Here is a 20,537-nt window from a genome sequence, read left to right as displayed (position 1 = left end):
TATACAGCTTTATATGAGTACACACTGTGTCTTACTTAATCCTTGTAATCACCCTATGATTTAAATATTACTATGGTCTCCATTTTACAGATGAGGAACCTGAATTGCAGAGAAGCTAAGGACCTTTCCTGGAGTTAGTAAGTGCTTTGGTCTAGATTGAAACTCAGACAAATGAATTACAAAGACCCTGCTCTTACCCAGGGCTCTCAGCTCCTCTTGAATGTCAAACTCTGTGCTGGGCACCAGGACATAAGATGTAGTATGAAACCTGGTCTTATCTTCAGGGAAACACGGTATCAGATAGAGACACTGCCCTCGAGGAATTCCCAGTAGTTGGGACAGAGAGGGCAGATGCAAAGAAAATTACTCTAGCCCCACATGGAACTGCAAAAGTAAAACTAATGACATCTACACAGCAGAGGTTATCTTTCTATTCCAAAGGACAGATACTTTTATGAGTTTTAAGTTTTTATAAAAGATGAAATTGTAACCTGAAACTAATTTTTAAAAAAAGATGAAATTGCACCTACACTTTTAGTCTTCTTTTTTACTTAGGTCTCAAATGAAATGTGACCTCCTCAGAGAGCCCTTTCCAAATCACCCTAGCTAAAATAGCCCTCCACCCCCACCAGTCACTCTCTCCCAGCATTTACTGTACTGTCTTCATGTCACTTTTCCTTACCTGCTATTTTCTCCTTCTTAGATTGTTTGTCTGTCTTCCTCCATTTGAATGGCAGCTCTGTGAGAGGGGAGATCCAGCCAGGATCTCTGCTCTGAATCTCCTGTGCCTACAACAGTGCCTGGTACTTAGTGGGTGGTTGTGTTAATTTCTGAGGGCTGCCAAAACAAAGTACCACAAACTGGGTGGCTTAAAACCAACAGAAATGTATTCTTTGCTCTCCTGTAGATTTACTGCCTGGACTTGGAGATTCAGACCTCCCTCCACCTGCTTTGGTCATTCAGAAATGACACCTGCTTTGGTCATTCAGAAATGATTAGGTAGAAACTCTGGTCTTCACAACTGAACCCCAAGCTCCCCAGGGCTTGCTCATCATTTCTGTTGTCATTCCTCCATCACTTGCTGTGCCCCAGAGATGAGCAGGACTGACCTGGCCTCCCGGGAAGTCTCGGTCTGATGAAGCAAGAAATGAAGGTCCAAACTGACACCTGTACAGAAGGTGGGGAGTGCGGGGCACAGGAGGGGCCCTGGCTGGGAGCTAGATCTAAGCTTTACAGATGCTAGAAAAGGAGGCAGCGATGTGGGGCTCTAGGGGCCACTTGGAGGGCTCAGACTCGGTCAGGCCCACCCTGGGGCTGGGAGGCCCTCTCATGCCCGCCCAGCTAGAGTCTACACTAGACTGAATATTGCAGACTAGGTGTCAGAAACAGGTTTTCGGTGATGTTTATCCACGAGAAGCCATTTGTTCACGTGCCCCTGGTGAGTCATAAACCGCCTGGGGCAGCGCCTGGTCCACCCTGGGTTCTACCTACCCGGGTGTTGCAACCGCACCGTCCGCTGACGCCCGCGCGGGACGCTGAGGTCCGAGGGCTCCCTCTTCCCCTCGTCCCTTTTCAGGCCCCGGCCGGGCCCGCCGGGCGGCCTGCCCCGCCCCCTCCGGCCTCGCCGGCCCCCGAGGGCGGAGACTTTGGGAGCCGCGGGCTGAGAGCGGAGCAGCGCGGCGGGCTGTGCTGTCCCAGGCCTGGCGCTCGAGTGCGCAGCAGGGAACCCCGCAGTGGGAGCGCCCAGACCGTGCCCGTGGGTGGCGCAGCGCAGGTGCGGCGCGGCGTCGGGCCTCGCGCTTGGAGGACAGATGTGCCCGGGCGGCGGGGCGCGCGGACTTCAGCTCAAGTGAAGCTTTTGGAAAGGGCAGGACGGCGGCGGCGACATGCACGCTCAGGAGGAGCCCTGCGCTTCCGGCGCGGCTGGTGCCGCGGGCTCCCGGGGGAGGCAGCGCGCGCCGGGCCCCGACCCACGCGTGTCTAGCCAGCTGCTGCCCGAGCTCTACAGCTTCGTGGCGCGCGTGCTGTTCTACCTGGCGCCGGTCTACCTAGCCGGCTACCTGGGGCTCAGCATAACGTGGCTGCTGCTCGGCGCCTTGCTGTGGATGTGGTGGCGCAGGAACCGTCGTGGGAAGCTCGGGCGCCTGGCGGCCGCCTTCGAGTTCCTGGACAACGAACGCCAGTTCATCAGTCGAGAGCTGCTGGGCCAGCACCTGCCGGCCTGGGTGAGCCGGGCCGGGCCGGGCGGGGGTCAGCGTGGGGCGGGTACCCCCGGAGGTCCGGGAGGAGCCTGCGACCTGCGTGGGAGCTGGGACGCGTGGGCGCGAGGGACGGCAGGCCCCCGGCAACCGGCACGCCTGGTCCCCGACCGCAGCCGGCGCGCGGACCCGCGCTGCCCGCCAGTTTCGCCCCCTCGAGCTGCGAGACGGACCCTGGGTTTCACTGAAGGGCCCCGAGCCTGGCAGGAAAGTCACGGGCGCGCCACACCCAGGAGAAAAACAAGGGCGTCTAGGACTCAACAGAATTACCCGGGAGGGAAGCGCGGGGCATTTCTTCCCGTTCCCTGCTGGTTCAAAGACCGCTGGGCGCAACACTGATCCATAAATGCAGTGACAGAAACTGCAGACTAGTTGCCTTCAGCAGAAGTCAGGACAAAGGGAGGGGGCCCGACTAGGGATGCGAGAGCCGGGATGGGGCTGAGAGGGGCAGGGAACAGGCCGGCAGCTCTGGGTCACGGCCGCTCTCCCTCCCTCTGTCTGGTGCGGATGCTCAGACCTGTCCAGACGCACACACACACACACACACAGTCACCCTACAGCTACAAACCTATATCCTGGTGAGGAATGGTCTGGGCTATGGTTTCTCAAACGCTACTGGTACTGAGAATCACCTGGCCCGCTTAACAAACACAAGTTCTGGGCCCACCTCATAGCTCCCAAGTGGGACGGAGGCACCCTGGGGAACCTTGTGATCAGGTGAGTAGGAGGAACACTGGTAAGAGGGGTGTTCAGTCCGAGCCTTGGTCTGTGGCTAACTTACCTCTGTGGGTGCTGGAGGCTCCACCCTTCTCTAACCTCTTCCAGGTGCACTCAGGTCCACAAGGGGAGATGTCCAGTGGCCACCAGACCCCTCTTTTCCTCTGGCTTCAGGCTTGTGTTCTAAGATCCACCCAGGCATAGGTTCCTCACACCTGCCCATAACAGTAGCATCCGAAGTGGGGTGAGAAGAAAATATTAGAACGGCTTATTTATATTTATTTTATGTTTTAAAAAAGAGAAATTAAGGCTTACTGTATAAGGTTGTTATGGTTGCCATAAAGTACCACAGACTGGGTGACTTAAACAACAGAAATGTATGAAGATTAAGATGTTGAGAAGGTTGTTTTCTTTTGTGCTTTCTCTCCTGGCTTAGAGAGGGCCGTCTTCCCTCTTGTGTCTTTGCTTGGTCTTCCCTCTGTGATATCTGTGTCTAAACTTCCTCTTCTTATAAGGTCACCAGTCAGATTAGATTAGGGTCCACCCTAAGGGACTCATTTTAACTTAATCCCCTATTTAGAGTCTTTATAGACCTTCCTTATTTCAAAATACATCACATTCTAAGGTACTGGGATTAGAACTTCAACATATAGATTTTGGGAGACACAATTCAGCCCATAACAGTTACTCATATTTAATATATGGATTGACTGTAAAGCTTTATGTATATAGATTTATGTATATTGGGGATTAGGGGGTCAAAGACTTTTACTGCTAAGGGTGTGCAGTAAAAAGTGACAGTGACCACTTTCCTAGGGTAACAGCAATGGGGTCAGTATTTTGGACCTGTCTCCTACAGACTTTGGCCATCCTGGTTGTTCAATGGAGATTTGTGATCATGAAAGGTGTGGACCCAGAGAGCAGGTCTGGACCTGTCCACACTCCTTGTTCACTGTTGAGTGAGCTCAGGCCACCTGTCAGACTTCTGTTGTGACCCCCATGGTGGCCTCAGCCCATGAGGTTGGATGTGTGAGGCCTCCCCAAGTGACAGCCCTCCCCTTCTGCCTCTTCTTGTACTAAGGAGGCCTCTAGCCACTTAGCTGTATGCAAAGGCAGTGTTTCTGATTTAGGGCAAGAATCAGATCCTCTAGGGGCACTGACACCCCCAAAGCACCCCCATTCCTATGCACAAAACATCATAGAAATTGCTTGGGTTTTCTTGAGAGAGCAGGGCCCAGAACTACATGGATCTAGCTGACAGGGTGCTCAGCCTGATGTGTATGACAAACACAAGAAGGTATCTCCTGGGTTTCCACCCCATAAACCATACCGAAGGCCTGACTCAGCTGGATGTTGGGACACAGAGGAAGGTGACAGTATCTCTCCTTCCAGGAGGGCCATCTGGGGCAGAAGGCAGATGCATGATAGGTAGCTGCTTTACAGGTCTCAGGGAAGCTGGAGCTGGGAGTCTGAACAGAGCCCAGTCAGGGGGAGCAGGCTGGGAGTGAAGGACACCCTACTTGCTTTCCGTATCAGAATGTTTCCAGACCACACAGCCTCCTGTTTCCTTGGCAGAGTCCTGGAGGCCCTGGCTTCAGCCTGCATTCTCCAGACTCTCCTGGCTGGCTTGGCTGGCCAGTTGGGAGGTGCAGGGCCTGGATAGCCTTTTGGATTGAGGCAGTGGTGCTGCAAAGGGTGTCCAAGCAGAAGGAGGCTTTCGAGCACAGCACGGAGGCGTGGCATGGCCAGTATATGAGGGAGCATGCTGTGGTTTGGCCGGGCTGAAGTGTGAAGTATAGGCTGAGGAATAAGGGCCAAACTGAGGCAGGCTTGATGGAGGTTGGGCCTGATTCTGACGGCTGCAAGGAGTCTGTGGAACATTTTGGAAAGGCCCTGTAAAACTCAGCATGGAGGCAGGAGTGAAGCTGGGGGAGAGAGACCATTTGAGAAATTGATCTGAGCAAAGAGGCTGATAGTGGGGCGCAAGAGGAGGGGGTGAGCGACGTGCAGAGTGGGGCTCTAGGTGCTTGGTGGCCTCAAGATTGGGGTGAAAGAAGGATCCAGGGGCCTTTCAGGCCACCTTCTGATTTGGGGAGCTGGGTGCTTATTCCTGGGATTACGAATCCAGAATAAGAAGCAGGTCTGGGGAGGCTGGTCATCTCTGAACACCTGTGAAGAATAAGCAAGTAGATGTAAACGTGGGCTTTCTGGCCCAGCTCGGGGATGATGGGGAAAACCTGAAACCTACTCGACTGAATACTCTTCTCCCATCCTCTCTCTGCCTCCCGAGGAACACATACTGTTTGTGAAGACAGAGAGACATGGCTCCGGGTATGGTGGGGGCAGCGTAACCCTTGCCCACAATTTTGGAGCATTGGGTCTTTACCTTACGTGTGGACCTTTCAGCATGCCTTCTTCCCTATTTTGAGAACTGATTTCCTTGTATGGATTGAAGAAAAACTGAGGATCTCAAGGGCCTTGTATGTGGCTGCCACACTCAGGCCTCACACAGTTGTATCAATGCTTCCCTGAAGAGCAGCACCCAGTGAGTGTGAGGGCATGTCCATCACACCTGCTGCTTGTCAAGCTGTGTGCTGATTTGCATCAAGCCCCTGTGAGGGAGTGAAGGCACCACCATTCTCCCCTGCCTGCCAGCCCATGGCAGTCAATTCTCAATCAGGCGGCCCTTCCTGCCTCTGGCCCGTTAGGCTTCTTCGCAACACATCACCCCAGCTGCTCCCTCCAGGTGATCTGCTTTCTCTTGTTGGATCTCTTTGTCCCCACCTGTAAAAACCTATAAAAGCAGGTTGCTTCTAGTCAAGCTTCAGACCGCTCTGCCCCTCCTCTGGGCCGTTCCGTGGAAGGTGTAGCTCAAGGAAAGGGTTCTGCTTTCAAAGGGGTCCTGTGAAGAACCCATGGATCCCCTCGCTTCGTGAATGTGCCTGTCCACATGGAGAGGGAAGGCAGGGGTGCCTCCGCTGCTCATCCTCTGAACCGAAGAGTGGTCGCCACATTTACATGTGAGTGTTCATCGCGCACAGTTTTTAGGTCTATTTTTGAGAGGAATTAAGCCCTCCCTGCCGGGGCTGGGGACTGTGGGACAGCACAGTGACAAACTAGAGCCCTTGGTGATATAGAGCTGGTAAAACCCCAGCTCACCACTCATCTAGCTGCAGGCGTTGAAAGCTGTTTCTATACACAGTTGTGATGTGTTGAGTGTCTGAAAAGCCGCTTGTTCAGAGCCAGGCACAAGTGAGCGCTCAGCGAGGACTGCCTCTGTATTCTCATTGCCCAGGCCTCTGACTACCTTTTCCTCATATGAAACTCATTCCCAAGTGTTGCAGCAGCAAACATGTCTCTCTGGAGCAGGATGATGGCAGGGGGTGGAGCAAGTAGGAGGGACGTGTGGAGCACATCCCAGAGAGCCCGTCCTGTGGCCCTGGCTCTGCCCGGGTCTGTCCTGTGGGTTCATGGAACAGCTCTGGTGCTCCAGAAACCACTTCCTCTGACCTTCAGCGCCACTCCTCCATCCTCGGGGCTCTTCAAGACCCTTCTAGGAGTAACCTTTGTTTCTGCACTGCCCCCAAACCCTTGTGGCAGGGCCCTGCTGGAAGCTGTGCAGGCCACACTCCTGGATTTGTGTACCAGCGGCCCTTGGCTGCTTCATGCATTGATGGTTATTCGTGGAGCCTAGACCAGGTGGCTGATTGAGTTATCAGATACTTGTTTTGCCATGGCCACGAGTGGGCTGGCTGTGAGAAGGGAAGTTTGGTGAGAGCTCACCTGGCTCAGGTCAGACTGGAGGTGTTTGGGGGACAAAGGCCTGAGGCAGGGTAGAGAGGGGGAAGGAACTGTCAGAAAACTTTGCCTCTTGTCTGTCTGTAGTCTCAGGTCTGTGCAGGCTAGCTCTCCTGCCAGCTGATAGCAATCAGTTGGCAGCTTTGTTAGGGACAATTAACCCTCGTGTATCTGCTGGGGTGGGAGACTGATGTGATCTGGTGGCACATCTGAACTTGGAGTCTTTGCTCAGTCACTGGAGGACCTTGAGAAGGTCCCGTCTTCTCTGGGTCCCTGAGTCCTCTCTGGAAATGATGAGGTTTTAGGAGATGTCCAATAGGGTCTTTTTAGTTAAGGAGTCTGCCATGATCATCATGGCTTTTTTCTGGTGCCCCATGACCACAGGACCTTGTTCCCTACCCTTTCCTACCCCCCAACTAACTGGATGTGTCTGGGAATGCCTGCTGAAAGCTGAACCATTCCCCCAAAGCAGTGAGAATTCCAAGGCTCACAGCAGCGTCCCTGGGATGCTGGTCCCCTGGGATGGTCCCCTCCAAGCCTCGATAGCAGCCATTCAGGCCCACAATCAAGGCTGAGTGCTTTGCTTTCCTGGAACAGAGTTTGACATTCCTTTTGTAGGTGGAGCCACAATCTTCTAGGGCCCAGGCTCTCATGGTCTGTCTAGTACTGATATTTTTGTTAATTAGGGGAAGTAAAGGCAATGACAGCTCTGAGCTAGTCTGGGTACTCTCAGATTAAATCACAAAGCTCAGTTCTTGGAGCCAGTGTGTGGAACCTGGTTTTAAACATCAGGACTAGTTGGGGGCCACTTGGAATTGGGGGACTTCCTACCTATGAGGTTCCTGCAGTCCTATGAGGTCATTCCAATGGCTTGACATCAGGCCTGTCCTCAGGAAGGAAGAGGCATGGCAGGTTTTAATCATGCCGTTTGGGTCTCTGCCCCATGTCTTAGTGATGCTTTAGGGACTTCTCATGTCCTGGGCCAGGATTGGGCAATAGGGGGACAGAATGTGGGCCTTCCTCCCTCTCTTCCTCCAAGCCCAGCACAGCGATCTTAGGCATCCTTTACTCAGCTGGCAAACATCTATTGAGGCCTTGCAGTGTGTTAGGCGCAGTGCAGCAGGCTGGCCCACAACAAGAGTGACACACGGTCCCGCCTCAAGAAACCCTTGGGCTAGATGAAGATTCAGAGCCTGGAGAACAGCTTTTTCTGATACAGGGTGATCAGTCCTACAAGGCGGCAGTGCAGTCTCTCAGAAAGCCCGGGGGAGGGGATCTACCCAGGCTAGAAGTGGTCCAGGTAGCCTCCTTGGAAAAGGTGGCACTTTGGTTTGCTGGCTGCGTGCGGTAGGGGTTGAGGTACTTTGGGCCCAAAGTTTTCCACAGGTTTGGGCACTTGAGTTCATCATCTCATCCTGAGGTGAGCAGATTCTGGACAGTAAACACCCAAACTCATGTGAGACTGCCCATTGCTTAATGTACAAGGGGCTGAATCTTTCTGGGACAGGAGTGTTCACGGCAACCTTTTTTCCAAGCCAAGTGCCTTGAGGACCTGAGTAATTAGGAGGTTATGTGGTGGGTGAGGATCAGGGCCAAGGGTAGGACAAACCCTGTCCTTCTTCTCTATCGTGGCCCCCTCTCCAGTGGTCAGAGAACTGTGGAGAGCTGATCACCAGCTTTCACTGGCCTCCTGGCCCAGAGCAAGCAGAAATGGCACTTTTGTGGGAATATCCCCAGTGACTTTGGGGGAGCTGCTGGGAGGAGGGAGCTGCCCCCTGATGGCTGTGAAGGCCACAACCCAGCTACATAAGCAGGGAACTGTGGCCAAGCCTTCCTTTTCTCCTTCCTTCTCTAACCCACCTCTATTTAAAGTCACTTCTCCTGGCAGAGTTCCAGGGATTTTTAAATCTCAGAAAACCTAAAGCTTATAGCCCTGAAGTATTCACATATGCTTGAGGAAAGTGATTTCCCTTTTCTTCCTCCTTCTATACTGCAAATAGTGAAGAGAGTTAAGATGTTTTCCCCATGGGAACTATTAAAGGGACAAAATCCATTTTCTTAATACACCCTGTTATTTCAAGCTAAGGATCTGAGACTTGACGTCTTCTGGCCACACTGGGAGTCAGGACCCATCTCCTGCAAACCCACTCTTTATAGGAGTGCAGCGTGGCCATTTTTGCTGAGAAGTCCCTTCCTGTGTGCCAAGAGTCATGAGTCCTCAAAACGCTCAGAGTGAAAAGCCAAGGAACTTCTCTAGGACATAGGATGTTTCAAAAACCCAGAATCACCCACTCCATTCCTTTGCTCACATGCGTTTATGTTTTTAAAGTAACTGGTTATAAACTGGTTAAATATCTGGCTTTTCTGGTCATAAAAGTAAAACTATTCCCATTGTAAAATATTTGGAAATGGCCTAAAAGTAAAAATTAGAATTAGCATTTACCCAGTATCTTCACCCAGAAAGACATCATTATGTTTGAGTGCCTTCTTTTGTACAGAATGTGTATATGAAAGCAGTTTTAAAAAACTCGTACCCTCTTTTTCTTCCTTCTCATTTTTTATGTTCTCAACATTCTATTACAAACATTCTCCAAAAACATGTTTTTAAGGATTATGATATCCCTAATGTGAATATACCATAAGTTGCTTGGCTGATGATTTTAGTTATTTCTAAGGTTGCCCTATTCATATGGCTAGCTGAGGTGGGGAGCATTTCCTGTATCTGTCTGGAAGTTCTCCTTCTAATCTGCCAGTCTGGCTCCTTGCCTCTTTCTTCAAGTCCAAGCTCAGACACCTGCTCTAGGACCCTTCTCCTCTGGTCCCCACAGTACCCTGAGCGTGTTTTTGTCACTTCACTTCCCATGCTGATTTTCACCTACCTATTTTTATGTCGGACTTTTCCTCCCAACTGAATGCTGTTTTAAGGCATGACATGTTTCTTGTTCATCGCTGTGCCCTCAGCTCCTCGCTCAGTGCCCTGTGCCTAGTAGGCTCGCAATAAAAGTCTGTTGCACGAAGGCTACAATGAACGTCTGTATATAAATCTTAGTCCATGTTTCTCGAGTTCCTTCCTATAGATTCCTATGTAAACTGATCTATCAAAGCTTATGAACATTTTGAAGATTCTCATTCCCACTTCACTGTGGCTTATCAGCATTGCAGATTATCTTTTTTTTTTTTTTTTTTTGGCTTTTTACTAGTTTGATATGCAAGAGAATAAGTTTTTTTAACCGCCAGGCATTACCAAAGCTAACTGGATTATCGAATTCTCTAGCAATTTCCAATCACACTCAGGTCTCCTTGAAAAAATGACAATGGACAGCTGAGGGCACTCCCTCTCTGCTCCAAGCCCTTGTTCCTCCACCAAGTGTGCCGGTCTCCTGGCACCAGTGTTCTTATCACTGATGACTGCCTTTGGGTTTCATCTGCTCACTTGTCCTTCTGCTGGGTCCAGGTGACTTAGGCCAGTTTGCATGTTTAGTGTGTTGTTAAGGAGCCTGTGGATTCCCCAGAGCAGTGCTAGCCAGAATTTCAAGTTGGCAAACCAATTATTTCCCTTAAGGTACTTTTAGCAGGGTAATTTTAAACAGAAGAGTGGGCAGATTTAAAAGCAGTTTTCATGGCTGAATATTTATCACTCAAGAACATAGGGGGAAAAAGGGACAAAGGCTCTTTATTAGGAGACAAGTGAGTGAAATTGAGGGACCCTTTTCTGCTGGAGGAGGAAACCCTGTACATGCACCCACAGAGCAAGAACTCTCTTGGGAAGACAGGAGCTGGCCTGAAGTCCAATGTGGTCTCCTATGTAGGACATCCCTGCAGGACACCCAGAATGAGGGGTCTCTTCTCTGAGCCTGGGGAGGGGTTTGGCTACATCAGTTGCAGTTAGCAGGAGTGTGTGTAAGACTGCCCTTTGGAGCAGACAAAGCTGTGAGGCTCTCTGTTTTCCCCAGCAAAGAGGGTGTATGTCTTTGGGTATATGTGTGATTCTGTGGAGGTGTTTCTTTGATTCTGGGTGTGTGTGTGTACATCTTGGTGTGTGTGTCTCCATGTATGCCTGTCTGTCTCTCTTTGTATGGGCTACTCCCATGGGAGGAGCTACCCTTCCTGTGAGAAGGAACGAGCAGGTTCACCTAGTGACAGGCAGGTCCTTTCAGTGAAGCTCTGCCACCCTCTGCCTCCTGAGAGGGTCTGGGGGCCACAAGCTCCTAAGCAGGCCTCCCACTCCAACCCCAGCCCATCTGTGGGCCCTGCCTGGGCCCCTGCCCCAATGGGAGGTAACCAGCACTCTGGCTCCATTTCCTCACTGCTTTGGAATCATTTTTCCTAAAGCATTGCAAAATAAAGCACATGATCTCCTAAAGACGGAGCGTTGATGAGGGCCTCTTTGGTGGCATCTGCTAGCCCGGAACTGTGACTTAGCCTGGAGTTTAGTGTATAATCGGTCTCTTCTTCTCTACTCATTACTGCCCCTCCTGCTCATTACTGCCCCTCCTGTGACAATGTTCACAAATGCTGTCATGAAAATATTAGCCCACTTTACCTGGGCAGCTTCTGCCCAAGTACACTAACAGCAGCGAGAGGTGTTTGAGCTTAGGGAGGCCTCAGATGGGGCCTGAAGCTCTGTCTCAGCTTCTCCTAGGGGGGCTGTGGGGATAGGGGCAGGCATCTGAGATCCTGGTGACTTGACCCCTGGCCTGGAAACTTTGCAATTTTCCAGGCCTGCTTTGGAGAAACTCTCACACCTGTAATATGTCAGTCAGACGAGTGTTCATGTTTCTGCGGGGTGGAACCTTGCTAGAAATGCTGAATTTGTCTCCATTTCGAAGTGGGTTTGTGTCCATTATCTCTCTTGATTGTAGATCGAGGTGGCACAGGAATTAACAGTGGTGAGGAACCTGAGGCTGAAGGAAGTGAGTGAGGAGGAGCCCCTGATCCTTGGGATGCCCCCTAGTTGCACTACTACTCAGTTGCCTGTCTACAAAAAGCAGCCGTGGGTGTGAGTGTTTCAGCTCTTAGGGGGAAGGGCAGTGCCCAGAGCCAGGCAGCATCACAATACTGTTTTTTACCTGCTGGATTTTGCCTCCCCTTGTTCTTTGTGGTACAAATGATAGTCATTTTGTAAAAGAATTGAGGTCTGTAGGCTGCTGGTAAGAATTTGGTGTTCTCCCATATGATTTCACTGACATGTGGTCTATAAATCAAAAATAACAAAAGAACAAGACAAACAAATGAGAAAGAAAAACTCATAGACACAGACAATAGTTTACTGGTTACCAGAGGGTAAGGGGGGTGGGGGGAGGGAGATGAGGGTAAGGGGGATCAAATATATGGTGATGGAAGGAGAACTGACTCTGGGTGGTGAACACACAATGGGATTTATAGATGATGTAATACAGAATTGTACACCTGAAATCTATGTAAATTTACTAACAATTGTCACCCCAATAAATTTAATTTTTTTTTTAAAAAAGAGAGAACCCTCAAAAAAGAAAAAAAAAAAGACTTTGGTGTTCTCCCAGGAACCCCAGCTGGAGACACATGCCGTGACGTTGGAGGCTTAGTCAGGAACCCCAGGGCACACAGGAGCCACCTTCTTCCAAGGCCCCAGCAGGTCCCCCATCCTTGAGCCCCTGCACTCCTCCTTCCATCCCTCCACCATCATGGTCAGAGCAGCCTGGAGAGCTTGTGAAAGACGCAAGTTTCCAGGCCCCGCCCCAGTCCTTGAAGGCCTTGACCACAAAGCCACATCTTAAGCTCTCTAGGTGGTGTTTTTGTACAGAAAAGTTTCAGAACCCTTTGCATTGCCAGGTGGTATGGGTGTCTCCCCGCTGGCTGGTCCCAGATACCCCAGCCTCATGGGGAATTAGAACAAAAGCTCAGCGACATTAGGACTCAGTCCGACAGTGAGCCACCTGTCTTCTTTTCCCGCCTTTCCTTTGTTTGCCTAGTGAGGGGAAGATACAAGACAGGCTCTGATTGGATGGATCCCTTTGCCGTGCGTCTCTATGGAGCTCCCTGTGGGCAGAGTTTCCCAGGAGCACCTCGCAAGCATTGGGCCCAGCCTCTTGGTACCTGTCTTTATCAGGGGGCACAGATCCCTCTGCCAGTCCGTGGAGGCCAGGGAAACAACAATCAACCATGGTCCTTCCCCTGTGGCCTCAACCACTTTCTCTGTGTTATTCTCTCATTTTCTATTCTCCCTTCTCTGGGCTCCCAAAGGGCAGAGGTGCAGGCACTGGGAGACCCAGTAGAGATTTGCTGGCTTGGAGTCAGACAGAAATGGACACACAGCCCAGATGACCTTCTTCTTGGCATGTACCTGAGGTCAAAGGTGTCAGAATGTCTGTACCTACAACTTCCAACAACACTCACCACTTCTGGAGCATTCGCTCTGAGCCAGATACTGAGCACTTATATGCATTGTCTCACTTCCTCTTCTCAGGAACTCTGTGGAGTTGGAAGTATTGTGCCCATCTCATACATGAGAAAGGTGAGGTTCACAAAGGTGGAATTTTAAATACACAAGGAATAGGTTGTTAATAAAAAAAACTAAGAAAGGGACTTCAAAGGATGACATTTCAGGGGGAACAGAGGGAGGGGAAATGGATGAGAAAAAGATTTGAAGGCTGGGCTCAAATCACACACAGGTGAGAAGATTGGAGTTCTGGTCACCTGGGTGATCTTGGTAAAATGGGGATGATTGCATTTTCACTGTTCGCCTTATCCAGTATTAGGAGGATCAAATAAAAGTGTCTATGGAGTGCCCTCTGTAAGCTGTAAAGCATGGCCTACCAATAAGGACTCAGGGCCCATAAAGGCAATCCTCTGCTGAATGAGACTTTCTACCCAAGAGGAAAACATAGTGGTATTTAAAGAAGAGGAGAGAATGGGGGGTGGCGGGATGGAAAAGCACAGACAGCTCTGGGTCTCGCTCTGAGCCGTAGCTCTCTGACCTCTCTGAGCCTTAGTTTCCTCATCTGTAAAATATAGCTTGTTAACCTAAAAATAAAAGTCCTTTCAAAGTGAGAGGCAACAAGCATTTATTTGAGATCAAAGAATAGCTATTCAGGAAGCATTGATTCAGGCAGAAGCCCAAATAATGTCCGCATTAGGAGACAAAGGCAATGGGTATTTATGAGAAAGGGAAGTAGAACAATTACATCAAAAGAAGGAAGGCATTTCTATTGTTGCAGATTAGCCTACACTGTGGCTGATTCTAAACAGTATTTTAAATTTTCAGTTCAGTAATCATAATATCTGCTGTCTTGTTATTTTTGCAAACAGTTCTTTGAGGCGTCATGTTGCTTTAGGCCCGGTCCAAAGGTTCTTCTGCCTTGTTTTAACATTCCAAAAGTTTAAAACATAAGACCTACAAGACAGTTCCTCCGGGACAGCAGCTCTAGCGCCACTTGTTTTTTTACATTTCCTCTTGTGATCAAGATCTTTCCTTGAAAGCATTGCTGATCAATTACCAGAAAGCAGCACTGATCAGTTATTAAAAGCATCATTAGTCCTCCATTGTTAGGATGGTTTATTTTAGGCCTGGCATGTTGTCAGTTCCTCGTAGCCAGGCAGGCTGATTCCTGGTATATTATGTCCCCTGTAGGAGGCAAAGTGGCTTTCTTTTTTCTTAGGAGCCTTAGGTCACATTTGAGCAACAAGAGGACCAACACAGAGAAAAGCTTAAGGGCACACATCTTCTGTAGTTTCTTGAGGTTTCTCATGTGAAGTCTTATAGATCTTAATAATCATCTCAAAACATTGAGTAGCCATGATCAGAGTGGTGTCTTTGTAACATTAAGATATGAAAAAAAAACAAAAACCAAAATGAAAACAAAGTTTTATAAGAGCAGAAATTTCTATAATAACAAACAAATGCCAACTCCAATTTGAAGAGTAGATTTGAACCAGAGGAAATACCTGAGTACAGTAAGCAGAAGATATTGAAGAACCACGAGGCATTCGTGGGCACTGTATTTAATTATTTGGTGTGTCAGATTTTATCTAGGTCTCTATTTTATCAGATGCATTTTATCCAAGTATAATAAAAAGTATTAACAGCAGAGTAAAACCCACTTTGTTCAGTTAGGAAATGGTCAAGAGCAATTTTATTGTCTAATATAACTCATCTAAGGGAATTTAAAGATTTTTCCTGGTTGGCTATTGTTGTGGTTATTATAATACCTCCCCAAGGCAAAGGTGGTTTTTTGTTTTTGCAAATCTGATACCTTCATGACATCATCAGGCGTTGGACATCCTTGACTATGTGTACAACCAGTTGTACATTTTGACCTGTGAAGTAGGTTAAAGATGATGCTCAATGTTGAGTTATCGTTCCAGTCAGAAATTAAGGGGAAAAAGGAAACAATAACTATTATAGTGAGTGCTTGGCTTCTCATATTATTTGTGAGATGAGAAGGAACTAAAGTAAGGATAAAGTGTACGTTGTACAAGCCTGGTTCACAAACTTGATTTAGTTGTCCGCTCAGATATTGCACTCTTCACATGCTAGTAATTTTGAACTTCAAATCCTTTGTTCGTTTCGCTGTCCGGTGAGCTATAAGAGCTTTCTTTGAATTGAGAACCATGAATCTAAGAGGCAACACCTTTGAATTTGGTTATACATGGATTAGTTAAGAGTACCTGAAATTTTGGAGGGATCAGGTAGGAAGGAAAAGATAAATGCTTTAATTCTGCTTACAAAAGTATAAGTTACCAAATTGCTGTAGGTCATAGGTAGTTTAGGAGAAGAAAAAAAAATTCTTATTTCTGGAAAACAAAGATCAAAACCCAGTAATATTTGATAGAAAAAGTCATGAAAATTATAATTATTGTTGTCAGTTTATTTAGCCCCATGTTATTCTTGTTGTCTGGATCTTTTTGTTAGCAGTTTTGTGGATCCAGTTATCCTTAGAGTTCTGTAAATCTTTACTGAGTTCAGTGTTGTGTTTTTAAAATTATAATCTCTTTGAAGATGAAACATGTTTGTGGGAACATTTTTTTCCAAAGCATCAGAGTAAAACAATAATTGTCTGTAAATGATAAAAGACTTAAAAAATGGCCATGGTTAAAGATCTGGTGAGAGTTCATTACATACATATAAATAAGGTAATTGACTTAGATATCCATTCCAATCTTAGTTTGACCATATATATTTTTTTTTCTCAAGATCCCTTCTCCCTGAACTTTTGCAACTTCCACAAATCTTCCACAACATACACGAACCTTCTGTAACTTTCACATACCTTTCAGAATTTGTCCTATCTTTTCCTTGTTTTGAAAGAATCATTTTACTCTAGGACAAGATGTTTTTCCTTTTTCCTTCCTTTACAAAACAAAAACCCTGTCCTTTATATCTTTCCTTATCCAAAAAACACTATTTCTCTTTTCACTCAACAAAAATGTATCTTCATGCTGCACACCTTGGTCTGCTGAAAACATCCTATTTTCCATCTATAGTTATTTTGTTTTACCCTTATTATTTTCTATGAGAAAACCCATAGCTCTTTCACAGATCAGCTTTGGCAATAGAGCTTATATAATAGTTTGTATTTAAAAAGGCCTCTTTTTTCCCCTTCAGTCTCTGTAGGCAGTGTTTTGGTTAGTTCCTGGATGTTTACATTTCAAAGACAAGATTTATAACTTTCAGTGACAGAGAAAGATTGTAAGTTAGCATTATACCACGACATGTCAGAATTTTATATAATTTTTAGAACATTTATATTAATAATAATATATGTATATAAATAATTTTTTATTTTATAATGCTTCCCATGTAATTTTAGCATATCAAATAGGACTGATTAGTTTAACGTTTGTTTTTATATTGAGAGAAAACAAACCTTTTGAGGTGTTTCAGGGGACCTCTGGAACATTCCAAAGTTATTCGTAGATTAATAATACTTTATTTTGATTCCAATTTTGGGAAGTATGTCAAACATATCAAAAGGTTTGGATATTTGACTGGAAAGATCACAGATTATTATGGAATAGTAGTTAACAAAACAATACCTATTTAACCAACAGTGACAATAAAAGATTTTAAGGACAAATGCAGATGGTTACATAGTTGTAAGGAAAACTCTTATTATTGAAAAGGTTCAGTTTTCTTAAGTAATCAAGGACCTGATTAAGACAATATAAAACATAAAACTTCATTTTTTAGGCAAAAAACCTCATAAACTCTATTAGGAATGGACTAATAGTATAGGAAAACTGTCCTTTTAGCAGATGAAAGAACATTAGGTTTTAGCTTTACATAAATACGTCATTGATATTAAAACTTAATTTTCAAAAAATCTTTATAATAACAGTTAATTTTAGCTAGCTTGGGATTATACAAGGTAAAAATTCTTTCTCTTTCCATTCTGAAATAACCAGTACAAAATTATTTTATTTCCCTTAATGAAAACATATCTCCAAACTGCATACTATCTTTTATTGATAACATATATTAAAACACATATTAAATCCTTCCATATTAATGAGAATTTTTAACCCTCATCAATTTGCCAATCTGAATACTTTTTGATTGGTAAATGTATTTTATAATTTTAGAAACATGTGCTTAACGTAGCATAAAAATGTTTTTATTAACAGACCCAAATATCTTTAGTTTTTCTGCATTAAAAGACGCCAAAAGTAGGTAAACATAAATTAAGTTAGCAATTAATGTTTTAGTATTTTATCTTATTTAGAAATGACCTAGATATTTAATAATTTCTATCTTTTAATTTAACTTAGTAAAATTCTAAGGTTTCAAGTTACTAAAAGATTTAGGGAAACTTTTTAAGTATACATACCATAAAACAATTATTGCTATGAAGTTTCACCAAAAAAACCCCATTTGTTTTATTTATATCTATTTAATTTATTAATTCTCAGTAATTTAGATCACTTATGAACCATTTATGAGACAGTAGACAAAGTCAATTATTATCCCAAGCTATTTTACTGCGGATAAACTCCGTAACAGTGAGACCATAAACATTTTTTGTAAAGTCAGATAAAATAAAAATATTACATTAAATGTTGATAACTTTAAAGACATGTCTTTTTTTTTAGTTAAACCAAACTTAAATCAATTTTAATATTAAATAATTTCTTAGATCATGTGATCCTGAAAAGAATTTGATTCAATTTCTTAATTTATGTGTTTAATTTCTTTAATCCAATTAAACAGCTCTCTATATAAAACAACAGAGTCGTGCCAGGAGCTTGTTAATAATCTCCAGAGTTTGATATACATACACATATATAGACAGACACAACCAGAGACCTAAGAGTTTCATTTGAAAAAAAAGTTTTTTAGCCATTAGATAGGTGCAATAAGGCAAAAACCCATTAATTTATAACAATTGAAATAAGTTTATTCATTTAGATGGCTAAGGCTTTGAGATTTTTATTTGTTCTTGATAAACTATTTTTAAGGAGATTGCAGTGGGCTGCTTGGGTAAAGGAATCTTTTCAGCCACTTGTTTTTAAAATTCTTTCTTTCCCATTTTTTTCCTTTTGTCTGTTTAGTCTCAGGCAGTTACATTTCTGATTATATGTTAGGAAGGCCTTAAAGTTGCCAAGGAGATTTTTTGTTTAAACCCTATTAGACTTCTAGTTTTGCCAAATTTCTGATCATAGAGTTATGAAATTCTTTGAGATATCTTGTCAGATTTCAGGCAGGAGAAATAGTAAAAAAATTTAAAGCACCCGCTCAGATGGCCAAGTTTAGGATTCTTTTAGAGAGAAGCTTCCACTTATTAATCAAAGAATGTATCCCATTGTCCCAGAGAAGTTTGGAAGCCTCTCTTTATGAAATCTTTTTCTTATGACACATAACAGGCAGAGACAAAAAAGGAAACAAAAGAGCCACTGTAATTAAATGAGTACTCACCTATCAGGGGAACCCCTTCGGAGCTGCTCACCTCTCCCCACCACCACCACCACCACTTCTTACAAACATGAGCTGTGAATAGTCCCTCCTGAGAAGAAAGATTTTCCCGTGAAAAAGGGTGTATGTGTGTGATGTTACAAAGTTGCCTTAGTGAGACTGTAGAGAGAAATTAAATTACATGCCTATCTTACCCTCTATAACAAAATTCCAGACAGATTGATGACCTAAGTGCAAGAGCTAACATATAAAGCCAATAGATAAAAACATAGAATAACTTTGAGAATTGGGCGTGGGGAAAGATCCAAAAAAGACCACAGATCATAGAAAAACAGACTAGTTTGTCTCATCAGACAGAGGAAGCATTGGGTATGAGGAGCTGTTTTGTGTCAGTGTCTCTGATTTCATTCCCTGATGCAGAACTTCTTCAGGGGCACAAAGAAGGTGGCTCTGCTCTTGTAACAGCAACTTGGGGACTGGTGGCAGGTGCTGAAAGTCAGGCTGAGGCAGGGCCTTCAGGGTGCCTGAGGCAAAATGGGGTGACCTGATCGTCTCTTATTTTCTTGGTCTAAACTGCTGCTCTGTCCGGGGGTTCAGGCTCACATATGGAGGAATCTCTTAGCTAGAAGCCTGAAATACAGATGTGGGTGGCCCAGAAAGACTACGGAGACTTAATCAGTGTGGGCCCTGTCATTCTGTTGCTGTCCTCACTGTCAGGGCGAGTGTGGGTTGCTCTAATGCAAGGGATGGGCTGCTCATCGATACCTCACAACCAACCTTGAGTGAACTCCAGAGTCGTGCCAGGAGCTTGTTAAAAATAATTTGGAAGGCCACACCCTGATACACTGATTCAGTAGGCGTGAGGTGGTTCAGGACTCTTGGTCTGACTCCCAAGTGTATCCAAGGTGGACCCGTCGAACTGGATCACCTTTTAGGGTCTAGCAGATCATACCTTCTCAGCTCCCTGGGGTGCAGAACTGCCTGGGGTCAGGGGCAGGGGTGTGCCCATGCGGTGCGTCCTGGGAGAGGATGGGAAATGCAGTGGTTAGGACGGAAGGAGGAGAGTGAGGGGTCCAGCCAGCAGGTTTGGGCAGAAGAGGAGCAGGGGTGCCAGTGAGAGCCCAGCTGTAACCACACTCTCTCCTCTGTGACGCGTTCCCCCTCCCGCTTTGGCTCGGATTCTGCGCTGAAATGGTCTGTGAATTGCCTGCTTCCTTCACCAGCCTGGGAGCTCCCTGAGGGCAAGAACCTTGCAGTCATTCATTCCACAAATATATATTAAGACATTCATATACCAGAGACTGGTGCTAATAGGGAATGAGGCTGAGTCGGCCCACTAGTGCTTCCAGTCCAGGAAAGAGGCAGGCAGTAAGACCAAGCAGCTCTAATAAGGTGTGTTCTATGCTGCAACGACATGTAGTTGGGACACCCATCCCCAATTTGAGAGATCTGGAAAGGCTGCCTGGAAGAAGTGGAGTCTAAGATGGTGATACATGGAGCAATCAAAGGGCAGTAGAGAAGTGTGTTTCAGACCCAGGGAATGGTATATGTGGGTCTTTGTTGGGAACAGCTGCACTGAAAGGTGAGACAGAGTTCCGGGGGAGGAGGTGATAGTTTGCACTGGGGCCCCAGGCCAGGCCCATGTGCAGGAGTTTTTACGTTAGTGCTGAGCAGTGTGACAGAGGACAGTAAAAAGGTCCCCCCTTCATTTGCCTGGGACCCAGCTTGGGGGCTGACCCGGGGCAGCTGCAGGGAGCATGTGGAGAGCAGGCTGCTTCTCTCCAGCTGAACTGGATCGCCTGCCCCAGCCCCTGCCTGCTTCCCACATCATTCCTGTCTATCCTGTGGGCTAGGCCACCTTCCCCTTTGGGAACTAG

At 46.3% G+C, this 20,537-nt stretch overlaps 1 protein-coding gene across 2 annotated transcripts in view; it reads left to right on the top strand.

Moving 5' to 3' along the window:
• The first annotated feature begins 1,626 nt into the window (after positions 1-1,626).
• ESYT3 (extended synaptotagmin 3) overlaps positions 1,627-20,537 on the top strand; it is a 47,500-nt gene continuing 28,589 nt past the window's right edge. The window contains exon 1 of one of the 2 annotated variants that reach the window (XM_081072318.1): positions 1,627-2,225. In XM_081072318.1, the coding sequence (XP_080928444.1) occupies positions 1,887-2,225 (339 nt within the window). In that variant the 5' untranslated portion in view covers positions 1,627-1,886. The remainder of the gene's footprint in view (positions 2,226-20,537) is intronic. The other variant, XM_081072319.1, reaches the window with a different exon arrangement.

This window comes from Rhinolophus hipposideros (assembly GCF_964194185.1).
Source record: "Rhinolophus hipposideros genome assembly, chromosome: 14".
NCBI classification, from domain to species: Eukaryota; Metazoa; Chordata; class Mammalia; order Chiroptera; family Rhinolophidae; genus Rhinolophus; species Rhinolophus hipposideros.
This window is presented reverse-complemented; position numbering and strand designations above follow the sequence as displayed.